At 45.5% G+C, this 18,426-nt stretch overlaps 1 protein-coding gene across 1 annotated transcript; it reads left to right on the forward strand.

The window, feature by feature from the left end:
• The first annotated feature begins 5,823 nt into the window (after positions 1-5,823).
• CXCR2 (C-X-C motif chemokine receptor 2) lies at positions 5,824-16,197 on the forward strand. The gene is made up of 5 exons (XM_017891572.1): positions 5,824-5,908; positions 6,843-6,905; positions 9,833-9,884; positions 14,190-14,196; positions 14,695-16,197. Exon 5 carries the CDS (start codon positions 14,728-14,730, stop codon positions 15,793-15,795), a length of 1,068 nt encoding a protein of 355 aa, XP_017747061.1. The 5' UTR covers positions 5,824-5,908; positions 6,843-6,905; positions 9,833-9,884; positions 14,190-14,196; positions 14,695-14,727; the 3' UTR covers positions 15,796-16,197.
• Positions 16,198-18,426: the final 2,229 nt, after the last annotated feature.

Genomic DNA, 18,426 nt, shown 5'->3' on the forward strand with positions numbered 1-18,426 from the left:
TCCCATAGCCACTCGAGGAAGTCAGAAGGATTTTCTTCCTTTCCCTGAGTTATGGTAGACATCACTGAATAATTTATGGGCTTTTCCTAATTCTCCTCAGTCCTTCTAGAATACAAGTCAACAGATGTTTACAACTCCAGTCCCCATGATCTGAGTCAAGGTCCCAGTGGGGATCCATACTGGGTATGGCTTGCTGACCAGTAGGGAATTTGTCTCTTTCTTTGGCTGTCATTTTATCATTTACTTGACTAAGATACCAGGTATCTCCAAACTCTCAGACTGCAGCTAAAGCCACATTCTTTTATTAAAGGCCAGGGTTTGATCTAACAATAGCACAACATCTCTCCAAGTGAGATTGAAGGTTTGCCCTAGACCCTGTAGGACATCTATATACCTATCAGGATCATCTGAAAACTTCCCCAGTCTGCCTTGATCTGCTTTAAATCAGAGAGGGAGAAGGGGTCATGTACCCAGGTTGAGCCAAATTCCCCTCCCCCTACAGCTTGAAGGGGACATAACTGATAGCCCGGGGGGGGGGGGGGNAAAGAAAACTTGGACATAAGGTATTTCACTCCATTTGGCTTGCCTCTTATAGAAAAGGTCAAGCTGCAAGATAGTATTGTAATTTATACTTCCCCCGGGTGGCCATTTTTCCCCATCAGAGAGAGAATACTGGGGCCAGGCCACAGTGCAGAAAAAAATGAGCCGCCTCTTTTTCAGGGTTTGCAGGTCAAATTGGTCCCAATGGCTTAGGATGTATTTCAAGGGTGAGCCTGTTGATGCCTGAGTGTTTCTTATCTGAAAGACAAAACCATCCATGGTTTTGGTTTGTTTGTTTCTTCCCCTGCCCAAGAAACTGCAAAGTCCCTTGACCCTGCTGATCGGCATAGTTGTACTCACCAACGCAGCAGCAGAAACACTAGTTTTACTCCTAGACCACAAGGAAGACCAAGGAAGGTCAGATTTAGTGGCCCTTACTGATGCATTCTCAAAAACCTGCACCCTTGCCTGTCCTCCTAGACCACAAAGAGGACTGAGAAAAATCGGATTTAGTGGCCCTTACTGACACATTCTCAAAAACCTGTTAGAGTCCTAAGTCTTCTCCTGTTAGTATTGGGACTTTACCCATGTCCCAAGATGTTATGCCCCAAAAATGAAGTGGAGGGCTATACCCTGAGGGAGGGAAGGGATTTCCAGAGTTGGAAGAGTGATGCCTTTTGTCCTCATTTATATGAATAGGAAAGACACAATTTCTGAGGCTCCCCATATCCTAGCTTCAGGAATCGCTTTTGTTAGGCCTGCTTGTCGGGGGAGGGATCCTAAAATTCCAGATAGACCCCCTATGATGGGGCTTTTCAAGAAAAATTATGTCTTTCTGATTGGTGAGCCCAGGTGCCTACAGAAGGTAACAGAGTCCTGAAGTTTATACTAGAAATCATTCTTACAAGAGAAACTAGAAAAGCACCAGAGACAGAGAGTGGTTTTTAGAAGCGGGACTAGCCTCAGAGAAGAGAGGTGAGAGGAAGTTTGTCTGACAGGCATTAGGACCCAGGAGGCAACGGTCAGGATAGATAGGATAGATGGGCGAGTCTCGCTTGGGTGACATGACTTTGAGAGTTCCGCTCATGGCCGCAGGGTCAACCAACTTGTTGTCAGGACCCCGGAGCTAAATGATTTTCCTCTCTGTCGACCCTTGGCTCAGCCCAGAAGTACAGGAATAGCAGAAGCTGGTTCCAGGCAAACCAATGCTCCCAACTCCTAAGAGTCAAGGATTGTTAGAGAGCCCTTTCCCAGAAAGCCTGACACCCATGTCTTTAGTCCAGCAGCCATGCTAGTCACTTTTAACCGGCTGACAGGTGCCCAGTATTTAGCCCCTGAATTCGAAGGAAAAATAGGACAGAATAGGAAGGGAAAGGGATCCGATGGTACTCAACGCTTGGCAATAGGCGATAGTCCCTTTGTGGTAACCAAAATGTGTCCAGAATTGGTTGCTTCCCGTGTGTTCTTGGTCTCACTGACTTCAAGAATGAAGCCACGGACCTGCACAGTGAGTGTTACGGTTCTTAAAGATGGTGTGTCCGGAGTTTGTTCCTTCAGATGTTTAGATGTGTCCAGAGTTTCTTCCTTCCAGTGGGTTCGTGGTCTTACTGACTTCAGGAGTAAAGCCACAGACCTTTGCAGTGAGTGTTAAGCTCTTAAAGGTGGCGCATCCAGAGTTGCTGGCTCCTCCTGGTGGGTTTGTGGTCTCGCTGACCTCAGGAGTGAAGCCACAGACCTTCGCAGTGAGTGTTATAGCTCATAAAGGTAGTGCAGACCCAAAGAGTGAGCAGCAGCAAGATTTATTGTGAAGAGCGAAAAAACAAAGCTTCCAAGGTGCAGAAAGGGACCTGAGTGGGTTGCCACTGCTGGCTCGGGTGCCCAACTTTTATTTCCTTATTTGGCCCCACCCACATCCTGTTGATTGGTCCATTTTACAGAGCACTGATTGGTCCATTTTACAGAGTGCTGATTGGTACATTTTTACAGAGTGCTGATTGGTGCGTTTTTACAGAGTGCTAATTGGTGCATTTACAAACCTTTAGCTAGACACAGAGTGCTGATTGGTGCATTTTTACAGAGTGCTGATTGGTGTGTTTACAAACATTTAACTAGACACAGAGTGCTGATTGGTGTGTTTACAATCCTTTAGCTACACAGAAAAGTTCTCCAAGTCCCCATCCAACCCAGAAGCCCAGCCAGCTTCACCTCTCAATGTGAGTTACTGTTCTATTCATCATATTAGTTGTTACCTAAATACTTTATTTTTTTCATTGTGTTATTGTTTTATAGGCCCTGTGAGATTTATGCTTTAAGGAGGTTCTATTTTGGTGCACATAAAGCTTTTGTTTAAATTTTTAAAACTCCTTTTAGAATTTCTGATAATGCTGGTTTAGGAGTGGCAATTTCTGTCAGCATTTGTTTGTCTGAAAAAAGACTTTATCTCTCCTTCATTTATGAAGCTTAGTTTTGCTGGATACAAAATTCTTGGCTGACAATTATTTTGTTTAAAGTAGCTAAAGATAGGACCCCAATCCCTTCTGGCTTGCAAGGTTTCTGCAAGAAATCTGCTGTTAGTCTGATAGGTTTTCCTTTATACGTTACCTAATGTTTTTGTCACACAGTTCTTAAAATTCTTTCCTTCATGTTGACTTTAGATGACCTAATGACTATGTGCCTAGGTGATAATATTTTTGTAATGAATTTCCCAGAAGTTCTTTGAGCTGCTTATATTTAAATATCTACATATCTAGCAAGGTCAGGGAAGTTTTCCTCAATTATTCCCTCAAATAAGTTTTTCAAACTTTTAGACTTATCTTCTCCCTCAGGAATACCAATTATTCTCAGGTTTCGCTGTTTTACATAATTTTATATTTCTTGGGGACTTTGTTCATTTCTTTTGATTTCTTTTTAATCTTTGTCTGATTGGGCTAATTCAAATGCCTTTTCTTTGAGCTCTGAAGTTTTTTCTTCTACTTGTTCTAGTCTATTGTTGAAACTTTCCACCACAGTTTGTATTCCCTAAGTGTACTTTCATTTCCAGAGGTTTTGATTGGTTTTTCTTTAGGATATATACCTCTCCAGAAATTTTTTCGTTCATATCCTGAACTGGTTTTAAAATTTCTTTATGTTGGTTTTTACTTTTCTCTGGTATCTCCTTAAGTAACTTAATAATCAACCTTCTGGGCCAGGCACAGTCATTCACACCTGCAATCCTAGAACTTTGGGAGGCCGAGGCAGGCAGATCACTTCAGGCCAGGAGTTTGAGACCAGCCTGGTCAACATGGCGAAACCCAATCTCTACTAAAAATACAAAAATTAGCCGGACGTGGTGGCACATGCCTGTAATCCCAGCTACTCAGGAGGCTGAGGCAGGAGAATCACTTGAACCTGGGAGGCAGAGGTTGCAGTGAGCCGAGATGATACCATTGCACTCTAACCTGAGCAACAAGAGTGAAAATCTGTCTCAAAATAATAATAATAATAATAAACCTTCTGAGTTCTTTATCTGGTATTTTGAAAATTTCTTCTTGGTTTGGATTTATTGCTGGAGAGTTAGTGTGATCTTTTGGGGGTGTTACAGAACCCTGTTTTGTCACATTGCCAGAACTACTTTTCTGGTTCCTTCTCATTTGGGTAGACTATTTCTTCAAGTTATTCTTGAATTTATTTTTGATTTTACTTTTTTTTTTTGAGATGAAGTTTCGCTCTTGTTGCCCAGTCTGGAGTGCATTATGTGATCTTGGCTCACTGCAACCTCTGCCTCCCGGGTTCAAGCAATTCTCCTGTCTCAGCCTCCCAAGTAGCTGGGATTACAGGCATGCGCCACCATGCCTGGCTAATTTTGTATTTTTCGTAGAGACAGGATTTCTCTATGTTGGTCAGGCTGGTCTCAAATTCCTGACCTCAGATGATCTGCCAGCCTCAACTTCCCAAAACGCTGGTATCACAGGCATGAGCCACCATGCCCAGCGACTATGTTTTCTTTTTTTTTTATTTGTTTTCTTTCCTCTCAAGGATCTGACTTTAATGTTTATAGTTTATTTTAGCCTAATTTGATCCTTGGTTTTTAGGGGTGAAGACTTTTTGAGTTTTAGGAGTGAAGACTCTGTATGAGTTCCTTAGTGTGAGAGAGTGTGTGCTGGCTTTCCCAGATCCTGGTTGTAGTAGTTATGTACGTGGTGTGTGAGAAGGTTTACTGTCTCCTATGGGGTTGGAATGGCAGGAATCTCTTTAAGCGTACCTCATTCTCTCGTGGTGTACTCTTTCTTTATTTATTTAATTTTTCCCCAGTATTTTATTTACTGAGTTGATGATTCAGGCTTCGGACCAGTAGGGGAAGTATCCGTGGGTAGGCACCAGTTGTAGCTAAAGCAGGTGGGTAGATGTAATACCCAATGGTGGGCAGAGATCCCAGCCTTGATGAAAGTGGCTGGGGGAGCTCTCAATTAGATATGCTGAGGTTTTGTCAGGGTGAAGGGTAAGAGCTACCTCAGGTCCCCCACAAGGCCAGCTGGAAAGCTATCCACCTCCCCACTTTACTCCTGTCCCAGTGTTCTGGCTATTCAGATGAGACAGGCAGTTATTTTCATCTGTAGAAATGTTGATGCTCCAAGTAGAGTAGAATTGTGACTGCCTGTCATGCAAGCCTGAATCTGGGGAGTGCTCCTCCTGTGGGGATGCAATCACCCTGATTTGTTCAGGAAAGCTGTCTGTAGGTGTATCCATGCTGCATTCCTTTGGGAGAAGCCCCAGCTCTGTCTGCAGTGGCGTACCAGGGGGAAAAAGGATCCCTTCTCTAAGACCCTTCACAATACCATAGGCTGCCTGCCTGTTGGGTAGAGGTGCAAACTTTCCCTACTCTGCCCAGCACAGCACAGCAATTGTGTCTCTGCTATAGGAAACTTCACACCAGTGAAAAGATCTGGCACTCAAGACCGGCCGTTCAGATTATTTTGTCCCACAGGGTGTTCCCTTGATGTGATGTTCTTCCCCTTTCTCTAGGAATGAGACTTCCTGAGAGCCAGACTACAGTGCTCTTCTGGGTCTATCCCCCCAGTGGGCCTACCAGACTCTGGGCTAGTGCTGGGGAATGTCTGCAAGGGATCCAGTGATGTGACCTGTCTTTAAGACTCCCAGCAGTGAATACCAGCACCACCTCTGATAGACGTGGAAGGGGAGTGATGTAAACTCTGCAAGATTCGAAAGGCTTAGCGTGCTGACTTTCTCAAATGCTGGTTATAATTATAGTGATGTTATCACGTGGACGGACGCAGGACTTCTGGTTAGCCAGAGTGTTGTAAGCAATGGTGATAGCTGAGAATATGCAGCCGTTTTCTCCTTCCTGGGTGCAGTGCTATTCTGCCTAGAGGTGAGTTTTTTGCCTGTCTCACAGAGTAGGCTGCAGCTGCCACTTCTTTCAAAAGTTCTGTGGATTCTTTCAGTTTTCCTGTTCAGTTCCTGCATTCATTCTTGGAGAAAAAAATTTATAGTGTGAATCTCTACACACTATTCTGTCCTTCCAAGTGGGAGAGGCATGTGAACGCTGCCTCCAATCTGTTTATCTTGGGGGGAAAAGAAGCAGTTTGGTTTAAAAAAAAAAATAGATTTGCTGGGTTTAGCAACCCAGAGCTCGTTGGGAACCTTGGCGAAAGCTATTTCGGTGGAGCAGTAGGAAGGAAGCCAGTTGCAGTGTCTTTGTTGAGCAGTGGAGGGGAGGTAAGGAAGTGGAAAGAGCAGCTGTGGTAGCCAAAGGGTGCTAGGACAGAGGGAGCATGATAAAGCCATAAGTAAGGTGTGGTGGAAGGAAAAGAGCCAGGACAGAGGGCAGAGAAAGAGGATCCTCAAGGACCAGAGAGGCAGTGGGGCCCACAGTCAGGTGCGGGGATTCAACAGAAACAGAAGGAGGGACGTTTCTCACTCTGACCCTGGAAAGAAGGAAGAAACTGCGTGTGAGTTCAGACATGTCCATTGGCGGGGGCTGGGATGCCCGCATCTTCCTTGTTAAAAAAGGAAGTGCAGGTTCAAAACATTTAGAGACAGAAGGTGGGTAGGCAAATCTCCACCTTCAGACTGGTAGGCTCCTCCAGAAGCCATCAGACAGGAAGATGTGAAAATCCCCAGCACTCATCCCAGAATTACTAAGTGGCACCTCTCCTGGGCCAAAGTCCCAGGACAGACCTCATTGTTCCTCTGTGGGAACACCTCCCCAGGAGGGCCTCTTGGATTTCCCCCTTGCAACCCAGGTCAGAAGTTTCATCGTCAAAGCTGTCTCTTTTTTTTTTTTTTTTTTTCCTGTCTAACAGCTCTGACTACCATCCAACCTTGAGGCTCACTGAAGACATCGGTGGCCACTCCAATCACAGCAGGTAGGTGACTTGTTCAGTCTGAGATGCTGGGGACATATTTCTAATGGAAGAGATCGAGAAACTTCAGCCTCCTCTGAGGACCTGAGAACTAGGGTGATGAAGTGTAGAAACTTAGAGCTAAAGACAACTAAGTCTTCACCTAGATAGCGCTGCACAAAAGAATTTTCTGCAATAATAGAAATGTCCTAGATCTGCCCTGCCCAATATGGTAGCCACTAGTCACACATGGCTACGGAGCACTTGAAATGTGACTAGTGTGACTGAGGATCTCAATTTTTATTTTATTTTATTTTTTATTTTTTGAGACAGGGTCTCACTCCAATGCCCAGGCTGGAGTGCTGTGGTGTGATCTTGGCTCATTGCAAGCTCAACCTACAGGTCTCAGGCGATTCTCCCACCTCAGCCTCCCAAGTAGCTGCAGCTACAGGCACGTGCTGCTACACTCAGCTAATTTTTTGTACTTTTTTTTTTTTTTTGTAAAGACAGGGTTTCGCCATGTTGCCCAGGATGGTCTCAAACTCCTGGGCTCAAGCGATTTGCCCACCTCGGCCTCCCAAAGTGCTGAGATTACAGGCATGGGCCACCTTGCCTGGCCTTTATTTTATTAATTTTAATTTAAATAGCTACACATGGCTAGCAGCTATCATGCTGGACAGAATAGACTTGAAAGAAGCTCCCATTTTCCAAAGGCACACACCAAGGCCCAGAAAGAATGACTTCTCCAAGCAGGATTAGAAGCCAGGTTTTCATTTTGTTTTTGTTTGAGACAGGGTTTCGCTCTGTCACCCAGGCTGGAATGCAATGGCACAATCTCGGCTCACTTCAACCTCTGCCTTCCGATTTCAAGCAATTCTTATGCCTCAGCCTCTGGAGTAGCTAGGATTACAGGCATGTGCCACCACACCTGGCTAATTTTTGCATTTTTAGTGGAGGCGGGGTTTCACCATGTTGGCCAGGCTGGTCTCTAACTCCTGGCCTTGAGTGATCCACCCGCCTCAGCCTCCCAAAGCGCTGGAATTACAGGCATGAGCCACCTCACCAGAAGCCAGTTTTTTAATTCACTCCACCCTACATATAACAGCAGTGATCTCCGTGGAAATGAAATTGACCTAAGGAGTGTGAAGGAGGCTGACTGGGAAATGTCAAATCTGGGCTCCCCTCTCTACATCCTTTGTATCTGGCTTTCTGGGACACAAGGAGGTACCTAATGGGGCTCAGAAACTTTAGGCTGGGATCCTGCTCCTTATTACAGTGAACACGAGATAGCATTTGAGAGTAGATTTTTAGAGGTTTTTTAAACTGAAAGCCTAATTCAGCTGTGTAGGTAAGTTGCTTAACCTCTCAGAGTCTTCATTTCCTCATCCAGAAAGTGCCTGCTTCATGAGGTTGTCCTGAGGATTAATTGATATAAATTCTAGAAAGCACTTTGCCCAGAAGCTAGAACCTGGTAGACACTCAACATTACAGCTAATGTGACAATTAATATCCAGGGCAAAGCAAATTAGATGTCATCAAAGTCAGCCTTGAAAGCAGACCCACTGCCCACTGCTTTCCCTTGATTGGGGATGTAGTGAGAGAGGCAGCATGTTATCAGTGAATAAACTATTCCAGTAATAATGATCACAACAATAAAGGTTAACATACATACTTTATGTATGTCTTACATGATTTACAAGCAATCCCTCATTTCATCCTCACCACAACCCCATAATTTGGAGTCCGTATTGGCCCCATTTTACAGATGAGTAAACTGAGACTCAGATAGGAAAAGTCAGTAGCTCAGAATTGCTCAGCTAGCTCTGGTCTCATCTGCCTCTCTCCATATGTAATAAGCCTTTATCTGGTTTTAGCGTCAGCTGGCCAGGTGGCATTGCATTCTTCCCCAGCTTGGGAAAGAGAGGTGACAAAGACTAAGAAACATTTGCTAAACAGTTAGACTCAAACATTCTTTCTTTGGGGTACGTAGGCAGTTTAAGTGCGTCTGCCACAGGCATTGAGTGCCCTCTGGGCCCTGGGATGCATGGAGCAAGAGATAGGGTAAAGAGTAATGGAGGGGATTGAGGTGTTGTTCACTGGGGTGGGCACTTGGGAGGGAGCAGAATTAGTGTTCATAGCTCTACCTGGATTAATTCATTCATCTGTAATCAATAGCAAATTGATAAAATACATTATTAGGGTCACTCAACACTGTTTTTAAAAATGTATTTGGACTTGGGTGGAATCTTCACTTTTACCAAAAGGCTTTCTTTCCAAATTAGAGGGTCTTGGCTCCAAGGGTGGTAGCTGCTACAGAGTTGGGGTCCTCAGACCCAATGCCAAGTGTATGAACCAAGAAAGAATATCAATACCCAGAGATGGACTTGTGGTCAGAGCAGATGGTTGGGGAGTGAGGGGAAAGAAGAGAGGCAGGAGTGGGGCCGAAAAGTAGAGGCATCAGGTCCAGGGAGGAACACCACCAGACTCACCAGAAGCTTTAGTCCATCTCTGTCGTTTTAATGCACTGCTCCCCTTTGACATGTGAAAGACATTCAAGAGCTATAGTACTGCCAATGGTACGATGAGGAAGCCTGAGGCAGCTGGAGTGCCAGGAGACTCAGACAAGGCAGCTGAAGGAGCCAGGGGCTCTGAGATACAGCAAAGATGAAAGAAATCCATGCAATCCTGGGCAAGCTATTTCCTTTGTCTGGGCTTGTTTCCCCATCTGTAAAATGAAAAGACTAGCTAGAAAACCCCTCAGGTCCCTTCCCAATATAAACTCTACGAGTCCGTGAAATGACTATGGATCCGAGAGCTGACCTGGGAACTAATTATTCAAAGTTATCAGAATCACCCACACCCTCAGGAGCTCCACCCCTGCACTGCATTGAGCAATCTAATCCACCACTCACTTCCTCCACTGTGTTCTCACCACCACCTCCCTTTCATAGGTTGCAGCTGCCCTCCTGGAGGTGTCCTACAGGTGAAAAGGCCAGCATCCTGGTAAGTCTTGGAACACCCACCCTTCCCAACAGCTAGAATGTCTCTGTTCTTTGTTTCCCTTGATATCCAGCCTACATTTATCCCAAGCATCTCTCCCCACCCTTGGTGGGCCCCTCACCCTCACCCCTCGGCCTCTTCATTTTCTCCTTTGGGGATGGGGTCCCCAAAGGGAGAACTTCTGTTCCTCCTCCCTCACAACCCTCTCCAAGCGCTCAGGACCACTTGATGCCCATGCTCTTCCCTTGGCCTAGTGGCCTTCCAAGACTCAACCAGCCCTCCTGGCCTGGGCTAGGACTGGGTCTGAGGATGGGCCGAACACTGTTCGCTTCCCACTTCCCTACACTAAATCCAAATATTTGTGGATTATATTTATAGAGAGAAAGAATACTGAAACTGTACAAAAATGACCGTTTTGTTGTTAAAAAGATTGCCTTAAATGTTTGAGATCTTGTAAATGTCTCTCATTCTATAGCATTTTCATGTAATAAATTAGAATTCATGCCATCATCTATGGAGTTTCCAAACTACCATGAGTCACTAAGGGGCTGGCATTTTCCCTAAGTCAAGAAAGCCCCCTTTTTATCTTGGAAAATATGACTGGATGGCCAGCCGGACCCAGCCATTTCAAGGGTGTTTGGTTTATCATCCCTGCCAGAGCTGTTTCTTTCATTCTGGGCCTAAGAAATGACAAAAGAAAACAATGCATAAAACATCAAAGAATGTGAGTGGACCACACACAGGTTGATTTAATTATATCTCAAGAACTTAACTTACAAATATGTCTAATAGATGAGGTGCACTTTTTTTAAGAAGAAGGGCTGTAAACTGCAAATAATATAGGTGGAGCCCTTCACACCTCACTGGAACAGTGGTTTCACCACTTCTGCACCCTGTGATCGCAGGCTGGTCACTGAGCCTCCCTTTTAGGTCAGCTGAACCTGCTTGTGCCTCAGTCTTCTAGAAACAGGACCTAATTGTATCTGTTTGTAATGAGCCATGGAGATCATGTACCTGTGAGGCACAAAGCAGACCTCAGATGTGTCATCTCCTTCCTTTTGTTTGTCCCTCTGTCTGCCAAATCATCCTCTGTAGAGATTGGTAAACTAAAAAACAATACCAACAACAAACACCCCTCTCCCTACCCTAGGAGCTGGAGGTCATTGGCCTGACCTGGTTCTCCTTGCTGAATTCTCTACCTTCTGTCCTGACTATATGCTCTCCCTCTGGAACCTGCAGTTGACCCATAATGCCTGGGAGCGTGAGCTCACCCATATACATCCAGCCCACCCCCAGCACAGCTGAGCACTGGATTATCCACAGTGAGGATTTACCTGTGAAACATGCTCTGCCACTGCTGCCTGTGCTGACACGACAGTTTCTGCAGCAGCCCCAGTCCTGGCTTCTCATAGCCAATACTCATACATACAAGGCCCTGCTCTCTAAGAGCACAAGCTCTCTGCACCCAATATGCCCTGCACCTACTCTCAAAGATGGGTCTTCTCTTGGGTCATTTGTTCCCTTAAGAGCATCTGTAATCATCTGCTCTCAGAAGTGATCCACCCTTGACCTCATGACTTCATTGGACATACCCTGGACCTCTGAGCAAACTTGCTCTCAACCATGGGACTGTGGAGTTGGTGACTTCTTTCAGGTCTTGCTGACTATACTGGTCCAGCAAGCTGTATTACCAGCCCTCTCAATACCTGCCCAGCCTTCCGGCCAGGCAGGGCCTCACCATCATCACCACGTCTCTCTAGGTTCATCAACTGATTGAATCTTCTCTATCAGTTGCCTTGGTATGCTGGGAAGGCAATGTATCTGGCCCCTAACTCTCAAAAGAGAAAGTAAAAACTTGTCAGAAAGGTGATGGCTAAGAATTCCATCACTCTTGGGGGAAAAAGGGCATTATTTTCCCAGTTTTGCTTAATCTTCTTCAGCTTTCTTCTTTGCTACATGTGATTGACAACAACAGAGACTTCCTTTCTGCTAAAGAGAAATCCTCTCTAGGACTTTTGTTGTTATTGTTGTAATATTTGTATTTGCTTTGCAAGGCTGTGCACCCTTTGATTAATCTTTTTTTTTTTAATTGAGACATAAGTCACATACCACAAAAGTCACCCATTTAAAGTTTTTAGCATATTCTACAACCATTGCCACTAATTCCAGAACACTTTTATCACTCAAAAGAAAAACTGTGTAGTCATTAACATTCCTCTCCCAACTCCCCTTGCCCATGGAAACCACCAATCTACTTTCTGTCTCTACCAATTCTACCCATTTGCCTATTTTGGTCATTTCACATATACGGAATCACACAACAGGAAAACTTTTGTGTCTGCCTTTTTTCACCTAGACTAACATTTTCAAGGTTCATCCATGTTGTATTGTGTATCAGTACCTCATTCCTTCTCATGGCTGAATAATATTCCATTGTATATAATACAGTCATAGGTTGCTTAACAATGCGGATGCATTCTGAGAACTATGTCATGTGAACATCGTAGAGTATATGATGTTATAGCCTACAACACACACGGGCTATATGGTAAAGCCTACTGCTCCTAGGCTACAAACCTATACAGCATGTTACTGTGCTAAATACTGTAGGTAATTATAACATAATGGTAAGTATTTGTATATCTAAACATAGGAAAAGAACACTAAAAATACAATATTATAATCTTATGGGACCACTGTGGTATTTGTGATGTGTCATTGACCAAAATGTCTTCCAGTTGCTCATGATTTTTCTTCAATTTGTCTGTCCGTTCATCAGTTGATGGATATTTGGTTTGTTTCCACTTTTTGAGCTTAATGATGAATGCTGCTATGAACATTAGCTTTCAGTTCTCTTGGGTATATACCTAGGATGAGGTTTGCTGGTTCATGTGGTAACTCTATGTTTAACTTTTTTGAGCAACTGCTAAACTGTTTTCCAAAGCAGCTGCACCATCTTACATTCCCACCTGCAATGTGGGAGAGTTCTGACCTTTCCACTTCCTCACCCACATTGTTCTTGGGCGTCTTTTTCTGAGTGTGCCCAGCCTGGTGAGTGTGAAGTGGGTCCTGGGACCTTTAACTTCCTGGTTTTTCTCTGACACTGGGTTCCATTTGGAGGTAGGTTATGGACTTGGACATGGTTGGTGGTAGGATGGTCATCCCTTACTCTAAGGCAATGGCTGGAGGGTGATCTGTTTTGTGGTTCAAAAAGAAGCTAATTAGGGAGCTGGATTGCTTTAGTTGACTTCTTCTTTGAGAAACTAGGATTTTCTTTTTTTTTTTTTTTTTTTTTGAGACAGAGTCTCACTCTGTTGCCCAGGCTGGAGTGCAGTGATGTGATTTCGGCTCACTGCAACCTCCACCTCCTGGGTTCAAGTGATTCTTGTGCCTCAGCCTCCCAAGTAGTTGGGATTACAGGCACGCGTCACCATACCTGGCTAATTTTTGTAATTTTAGTGGAGACAGGGTTTTACCATGTTAACCAGGCTGGTCTCGAACTCCTGACCTCAAGTGATCCTGCCACCTTGGCTTCCCAAAGTGCTGGGATTGCAGGTGTGAGCCACCACGCACAGTCGGGATCGTATTTTTGAATAGCTGCAGCCCACCCTCTACACCCAGGCTTCACCAAAGCAGGATCTGTGCTGTCCTTGTGGCAAGGGCAGAGCCTGGGGAGTTAGACTAAATCTGAGAAGAACAGGGGAGTCAGGGCTGGATGGAGACAAACACATGCAGGACAGGAAGGGTCCCCAACAGGGCTGGAGAGCCACCAAGCAAGGGTAGTGCAACCCCTGTCTTCTCTGCTTCCTGCTGTCCCTCTCTCTTATTGGGGAGCAGACTGGCTGTGTCTGCTCATCCTGCATGGTGGCCACGGCTGCCCAGAGCTCCCTGAATAACCTGTTACGTTTCCACCCACAGGGAGAATCAGGCAGCCCGCTTGCTTATTATTTTTAATATACTTTTCCAAACTACACACACATTCCCAAAGCAGGCCTCCTTCTACCCAAAGGAGAAACGCTGGACCTTACTAATTAACTGAAGATTCTGCTAGCTCAAGAACCTTCCAAAACTCTATGCCACAATTGTTCAAACCATTTTCCAGAGTACATCTTTTAAAATAACTTTTAGAAAATTGAACAAAGGGATTCATGCCTCAGTTTTATAGTCAAACCATGATCTTTTCTGAGGTTACAGCCCATTTGGAGTGCCTGCTTAATCCCTTGATTAAAAACTGAACGGGACTGAATGCAGTGGCTCATGCCTTTATTCCCAGCACTTTGGGAGACAGAGGCAGCAGAATTACTTGAGGTCAGGAGTTTAAGACCATCCTGAGCAACATAACAAGACCCCATCTCTAAAACAAACAAACAAACAAAAAGAACTGAGTGGCATCTCACATTTCTGAACATGAAACCCAGCCTTGATAGCCAAAGATGCTCACCACTGCAGGATCCAGGCAGTATTGAGCGTTCTGTGGGGATTATCCAAAGAGAACTTTCTTTTTTTTTGGGGGGGGGGTTATATATTTTATAATTTTTTAATTTTATTTATTTTTATTACACTTTAAGTTCTAGGGTACATGTGTACAACGTGCAGGTTTGTTACATATGTATACCTGTGCCATGTCTGCTATAAAGACACATGCTCACGTATGTTTACTGTGGCACTATTCACAATAGCAAAGACTTGGAACCAACCCAAATGTCCATCAATGACAGACTGGATTAAGAAAATGTGGCACATATACACCATGGAATACTATGCAGCCATAAAAAAGGATGAGTTCATGTCCTTTGTAGGGACATGGATGCAGNTTAAGTTTACCTCAAAAACAGAAGATATTAACATGCAGACTGTCAACTTTGAAGATCTCTGGGAAAGTGAAGATTTTAGTAATTACAGTTACAGTAGTGACCTGCCCCCTTCTCTACCAGATGTTGCCCCATGTCGACCAGAATCCCTGGAAATCAACAAGTATTTTGTGGTCATTATCTATGCCCTGGTATTCCTGCTGAGCTTGCTGGGAAACTCCCTCGTGATGCTGGTCATCTTACACAGCAGGGTCGGCCGCTCCGTCACTGATGTCTACCTGCTGAACCTGGCCATGGCCGACCTACTCTTTGCCCTGACCTTGCCCGTCTGGGCAGCCTCCAAGGTGAATGGCTGGATTTTTGGCACATTCCTGTGCAAGGTGGTCTCACTCCTGAAGGAAGTCAACTTCTATAGTGGCATCCTGCTACTGGCCTGCATCAGTGTGGACCGTTACCTGGCCATTGTCCATGCCACACGCACACTGACCCAGAAGCGCTACTTGGTCAAGTTCATATGTCTCAGTATCTGGGGTCTGTCCTTGCTCCTGGCCCTGCCCGTCTTACTTTTCCGAAGGACTGTCTACCCGACCTATATTAGCCCAGTCTGCTATGAGGACATGGGCAACAATACAGCAAAATGGCGGATGGTGTTGCGGATCCTGCCCCAGACCTTTGGCTTCATCTTCCCGCTGCTGATCATGCTGTTCTGCTATGGATTCACCCTCCACACGCTGTTTAAGGCCCACATGGGGCAGAAGCACCGGGCCATGCGGGTCATCTTTGCTGTCGTCCTCATCTTCCTGCTCTGCTGGCTGCCCTACCACCTGGTCCTGCTGGCAGACACCCTCATGAGGACCCGGTTGATCAGCGAGACCTGTCAGCGCCGCAGCGACATCGACCAGGCTCTGGATGCCACCGAGATTCTGGGCATCTTTCACAGCTGCCTCAACCCCCTCATCTACGCCTTCATTGGTCAGAAGTTTCGCCATGGACTCCTCAAGATTCTAGCCACACATGGCTTGATCAGCAAGGACTCCCTGCCCAAAGACAGCAGGCCTTCCTTTGTTGGCTCTTCTTCAGGGCACACTTCCACTACTCTCTAAGACGTCCTGCCTAAGTGCAGCCCCGTGGGGTTCCTCCCTTCTCTTCACAGTCACAATCCAAGCCTCATGTTCACTGGTTCTTCTTGGTCTCAGTGCCAGTGCAGCCCCCATTGTGGTCCCAGGAAGCAGAGGAGGCCACGTTCTTACTAGTTTCTCTTGCATGGTTTAGAAAGCCTGCCCTGGTGCCTCACCTCTTGCCATAATTACTACGTCACTTGCTGGAGCTCTGTCCATCCCGCCCCTGAGTCCAAGGCACTCTGTATTCTAAGAAGTGAAAATCTACACTCCAGTGAGACAGCTCTGCTTACTCATTAGGATGGCTAGTATCAGAAGAAAGAAAATCAGGCTGGGCGCTGTGGCTCAGGCCTGTAATCCCAGCAATTTGGGAGGCTGAGTTGGGCAGATCACTTGAGGTCAGGGGTTCGAGGCCAGCCTGGCCAACACGGTGAAACCCTGTCTCTACTAAAAATACAAAAATAAAAAAATTAGCCAGGAATGGTGACAAGTGCCTGTAATCACAGCTACTTGGGAGGCTGAGGTGGGAGAATCACTTGAACCTGGGAGGCAGAGGTTGCAGTGAGCTGAGATCGTGCCCGTGCACTCTAGCCTGAGTGACAGAGTGAACTCCATCTCAGTCCATGAAGATGTAGAGGAGAAACTGGGACTCTTGAGCATTGAGGGCGGGAATGTAAAATGGTGTGGCCACTGCGGAAGACAGTATGGCAGCTTTCCTCTAAACAACGGACTTGGAATTATCACATGATCCCGCAATTCCACTTCTAGGAATTGACCCACAAGAAGTGAAAGCAGGGACTTGAACCCACATTTGTCCACCAATGTTCATAGCAGCTTATTAGCTTATTCGCAAGACCCAAAGGGCAAAAACAACCCAAATGTTCATGAATGAATGAATGAATGGCTGAACAAAATGTGATATGTACATAACAAAGTATCCTTCAGCCTGAAAGAGGAATGAAGTACTCATACATGTTACAACATGAACGAACCTTGAAAATGTTATGCTAAGTGAAATAAGCCAGACATAAACAGCTATGATTCCACTTACATGAGGCACTGAGAGTGAACAAATTCATAGAGACAGAAAGGAGAACAGTGATTATCAGGGACTGAGGGGAGGGGAGCATGGGGAGTGATGGTTTAATGGGCACAGGGTTTATGTTTGGGATGTTGAAAAAGTTCTGAAGATAAACAGTAGTGATAGTTGTACAGCAATGTGTCTTAATGCCACTAAATTGACACTTAAAATGGTTAAAATGATCAATTTTGTTATGTATATTTTTATATCAATTAAAAAAAAAAAAACTAAGCCCTAAAAGGTATTTTAAGCACCAAGGCTGATTAATCCAAGGCTGGAACCGAGGCTGGAACCACTTGGCTATATTTTTTGTTAAATGATTCCATTAATATCTTTTGTTTTAATAAACTATTTTTACTTGGGTGTTTATATTACTGCTTCCAAATTGCTACAGAGCAGTGGGGCAAGGGTGAGAAGAGGTCTTGAGTGAGAGTCTTTACAAGAAGTAAATCTCTTTGTCGTTTGTTGTGTCGTAGAGAGAAGGATGGAATAGAGATGGAGCCCAGCCTTGCCATCCCCGTGCCCCCAACCCAAGCTTCCTGCTGTAGACCACACATCATGGAAAGAAATGTGTTCTGGGATGCTCTAGGGCCTCTCATGGCCTTGGGTTAGTCAGTAGGCAGGAGTGTCAGGGGTGAGACTTAGAATTAGAAGGTGCAGAGGGTTGAGTAAGTTCACCAAATCCCCCTGATCACATAGTAGGAAGGCAGAGAGCTCTCCCAGCTCAGCCAGCAGCACCCACTGTGAGTGCCCTACCCTCTCCCCTCTCTCCCACCCAAGCACACACCCATCATTCCAGGTTTGACAGGACAGCCCGATTGCAGAATGGGGAAGTGGTTTATAATCCGTCATTAGGAGAAAACAAAAGATTCGAATCATGCCTCCAACAGCATGGAGTGCTGACTGTTCAGAGAGTGGGAATACAGCAGAGATCAAGACAGACAGTGCCTTGCCCTGGGGGAGCTCGCATTCCTAGGGCTTGTCTCTGCAGGGTCTTTGTCTAGAGGGCCTCTGGGTCTGAGCAGCCTGAGAAGGAAGGAAGGAGGCAAGAGGAACTAAACGACCTCAGTTCCCAAACAACCCCCTTCAGGTTAACAACTAAATCTAGGAGAAAACAGGGAGGCAGGAGCACACCTCTGAGTGGGAAGGCTTGGGGGCAGAGAACTTCCACTCAAAAGCCACAAAAGTGCCTTTCCTACTGCATTCAGCACAACAATCCCTTCTTTCCTGCTCATTCTATGCTGGGCACTTGCTAAACTCAGGACCAAGCATGACTCAACTGCTCTGGCTGAGTCTTCGGAACAGCTTCTGATTCAGTAGCAGGAAATGCAGGGGAACGTGTGTTTACCAAGGACCTGACTTGCCAGAGGAACCAATGGTGCTCTGCCTGGACAAGGCTGATGGACCAGGTGGCTCCCCGAGACGACTGCCAGAGGGAGGAGGCCAAATTATGCCTCTGGTTTCAGGACTCTGCTCTTTCCTCTAACAAGGACTGGAAGAAACATGGTTCTCCAAGGATAATAAAAGGATACCCT

This window comes from Rhinopithecus bieti, unplaced genomic scaffold (assembly GCF_001698545.2).
Source record: "Rhinopithecus bieti isolate Rb0 unplaced genomic scaffold, ASM169854v2 scaffold_21117, whole genome shotgun sequence".
Classification (NCBI taxonomy): domain Eukaryota; kingdom Metazoa; phylum Chordata; class Mammalia; order Primates; family Cercopithecidae; genus Rhinopithecus; species Rhinopithecus bieti.

What these genes read in the sequence shown, in the direction of transcription:
- CXCR2 (XM_017891572.1), top strand. Translation starts at nt 14,728, where the DNA reads ATGCAGACTGTCAACTTTGAAGATCTCTGGGAAAGTGAAGATTTTAGT.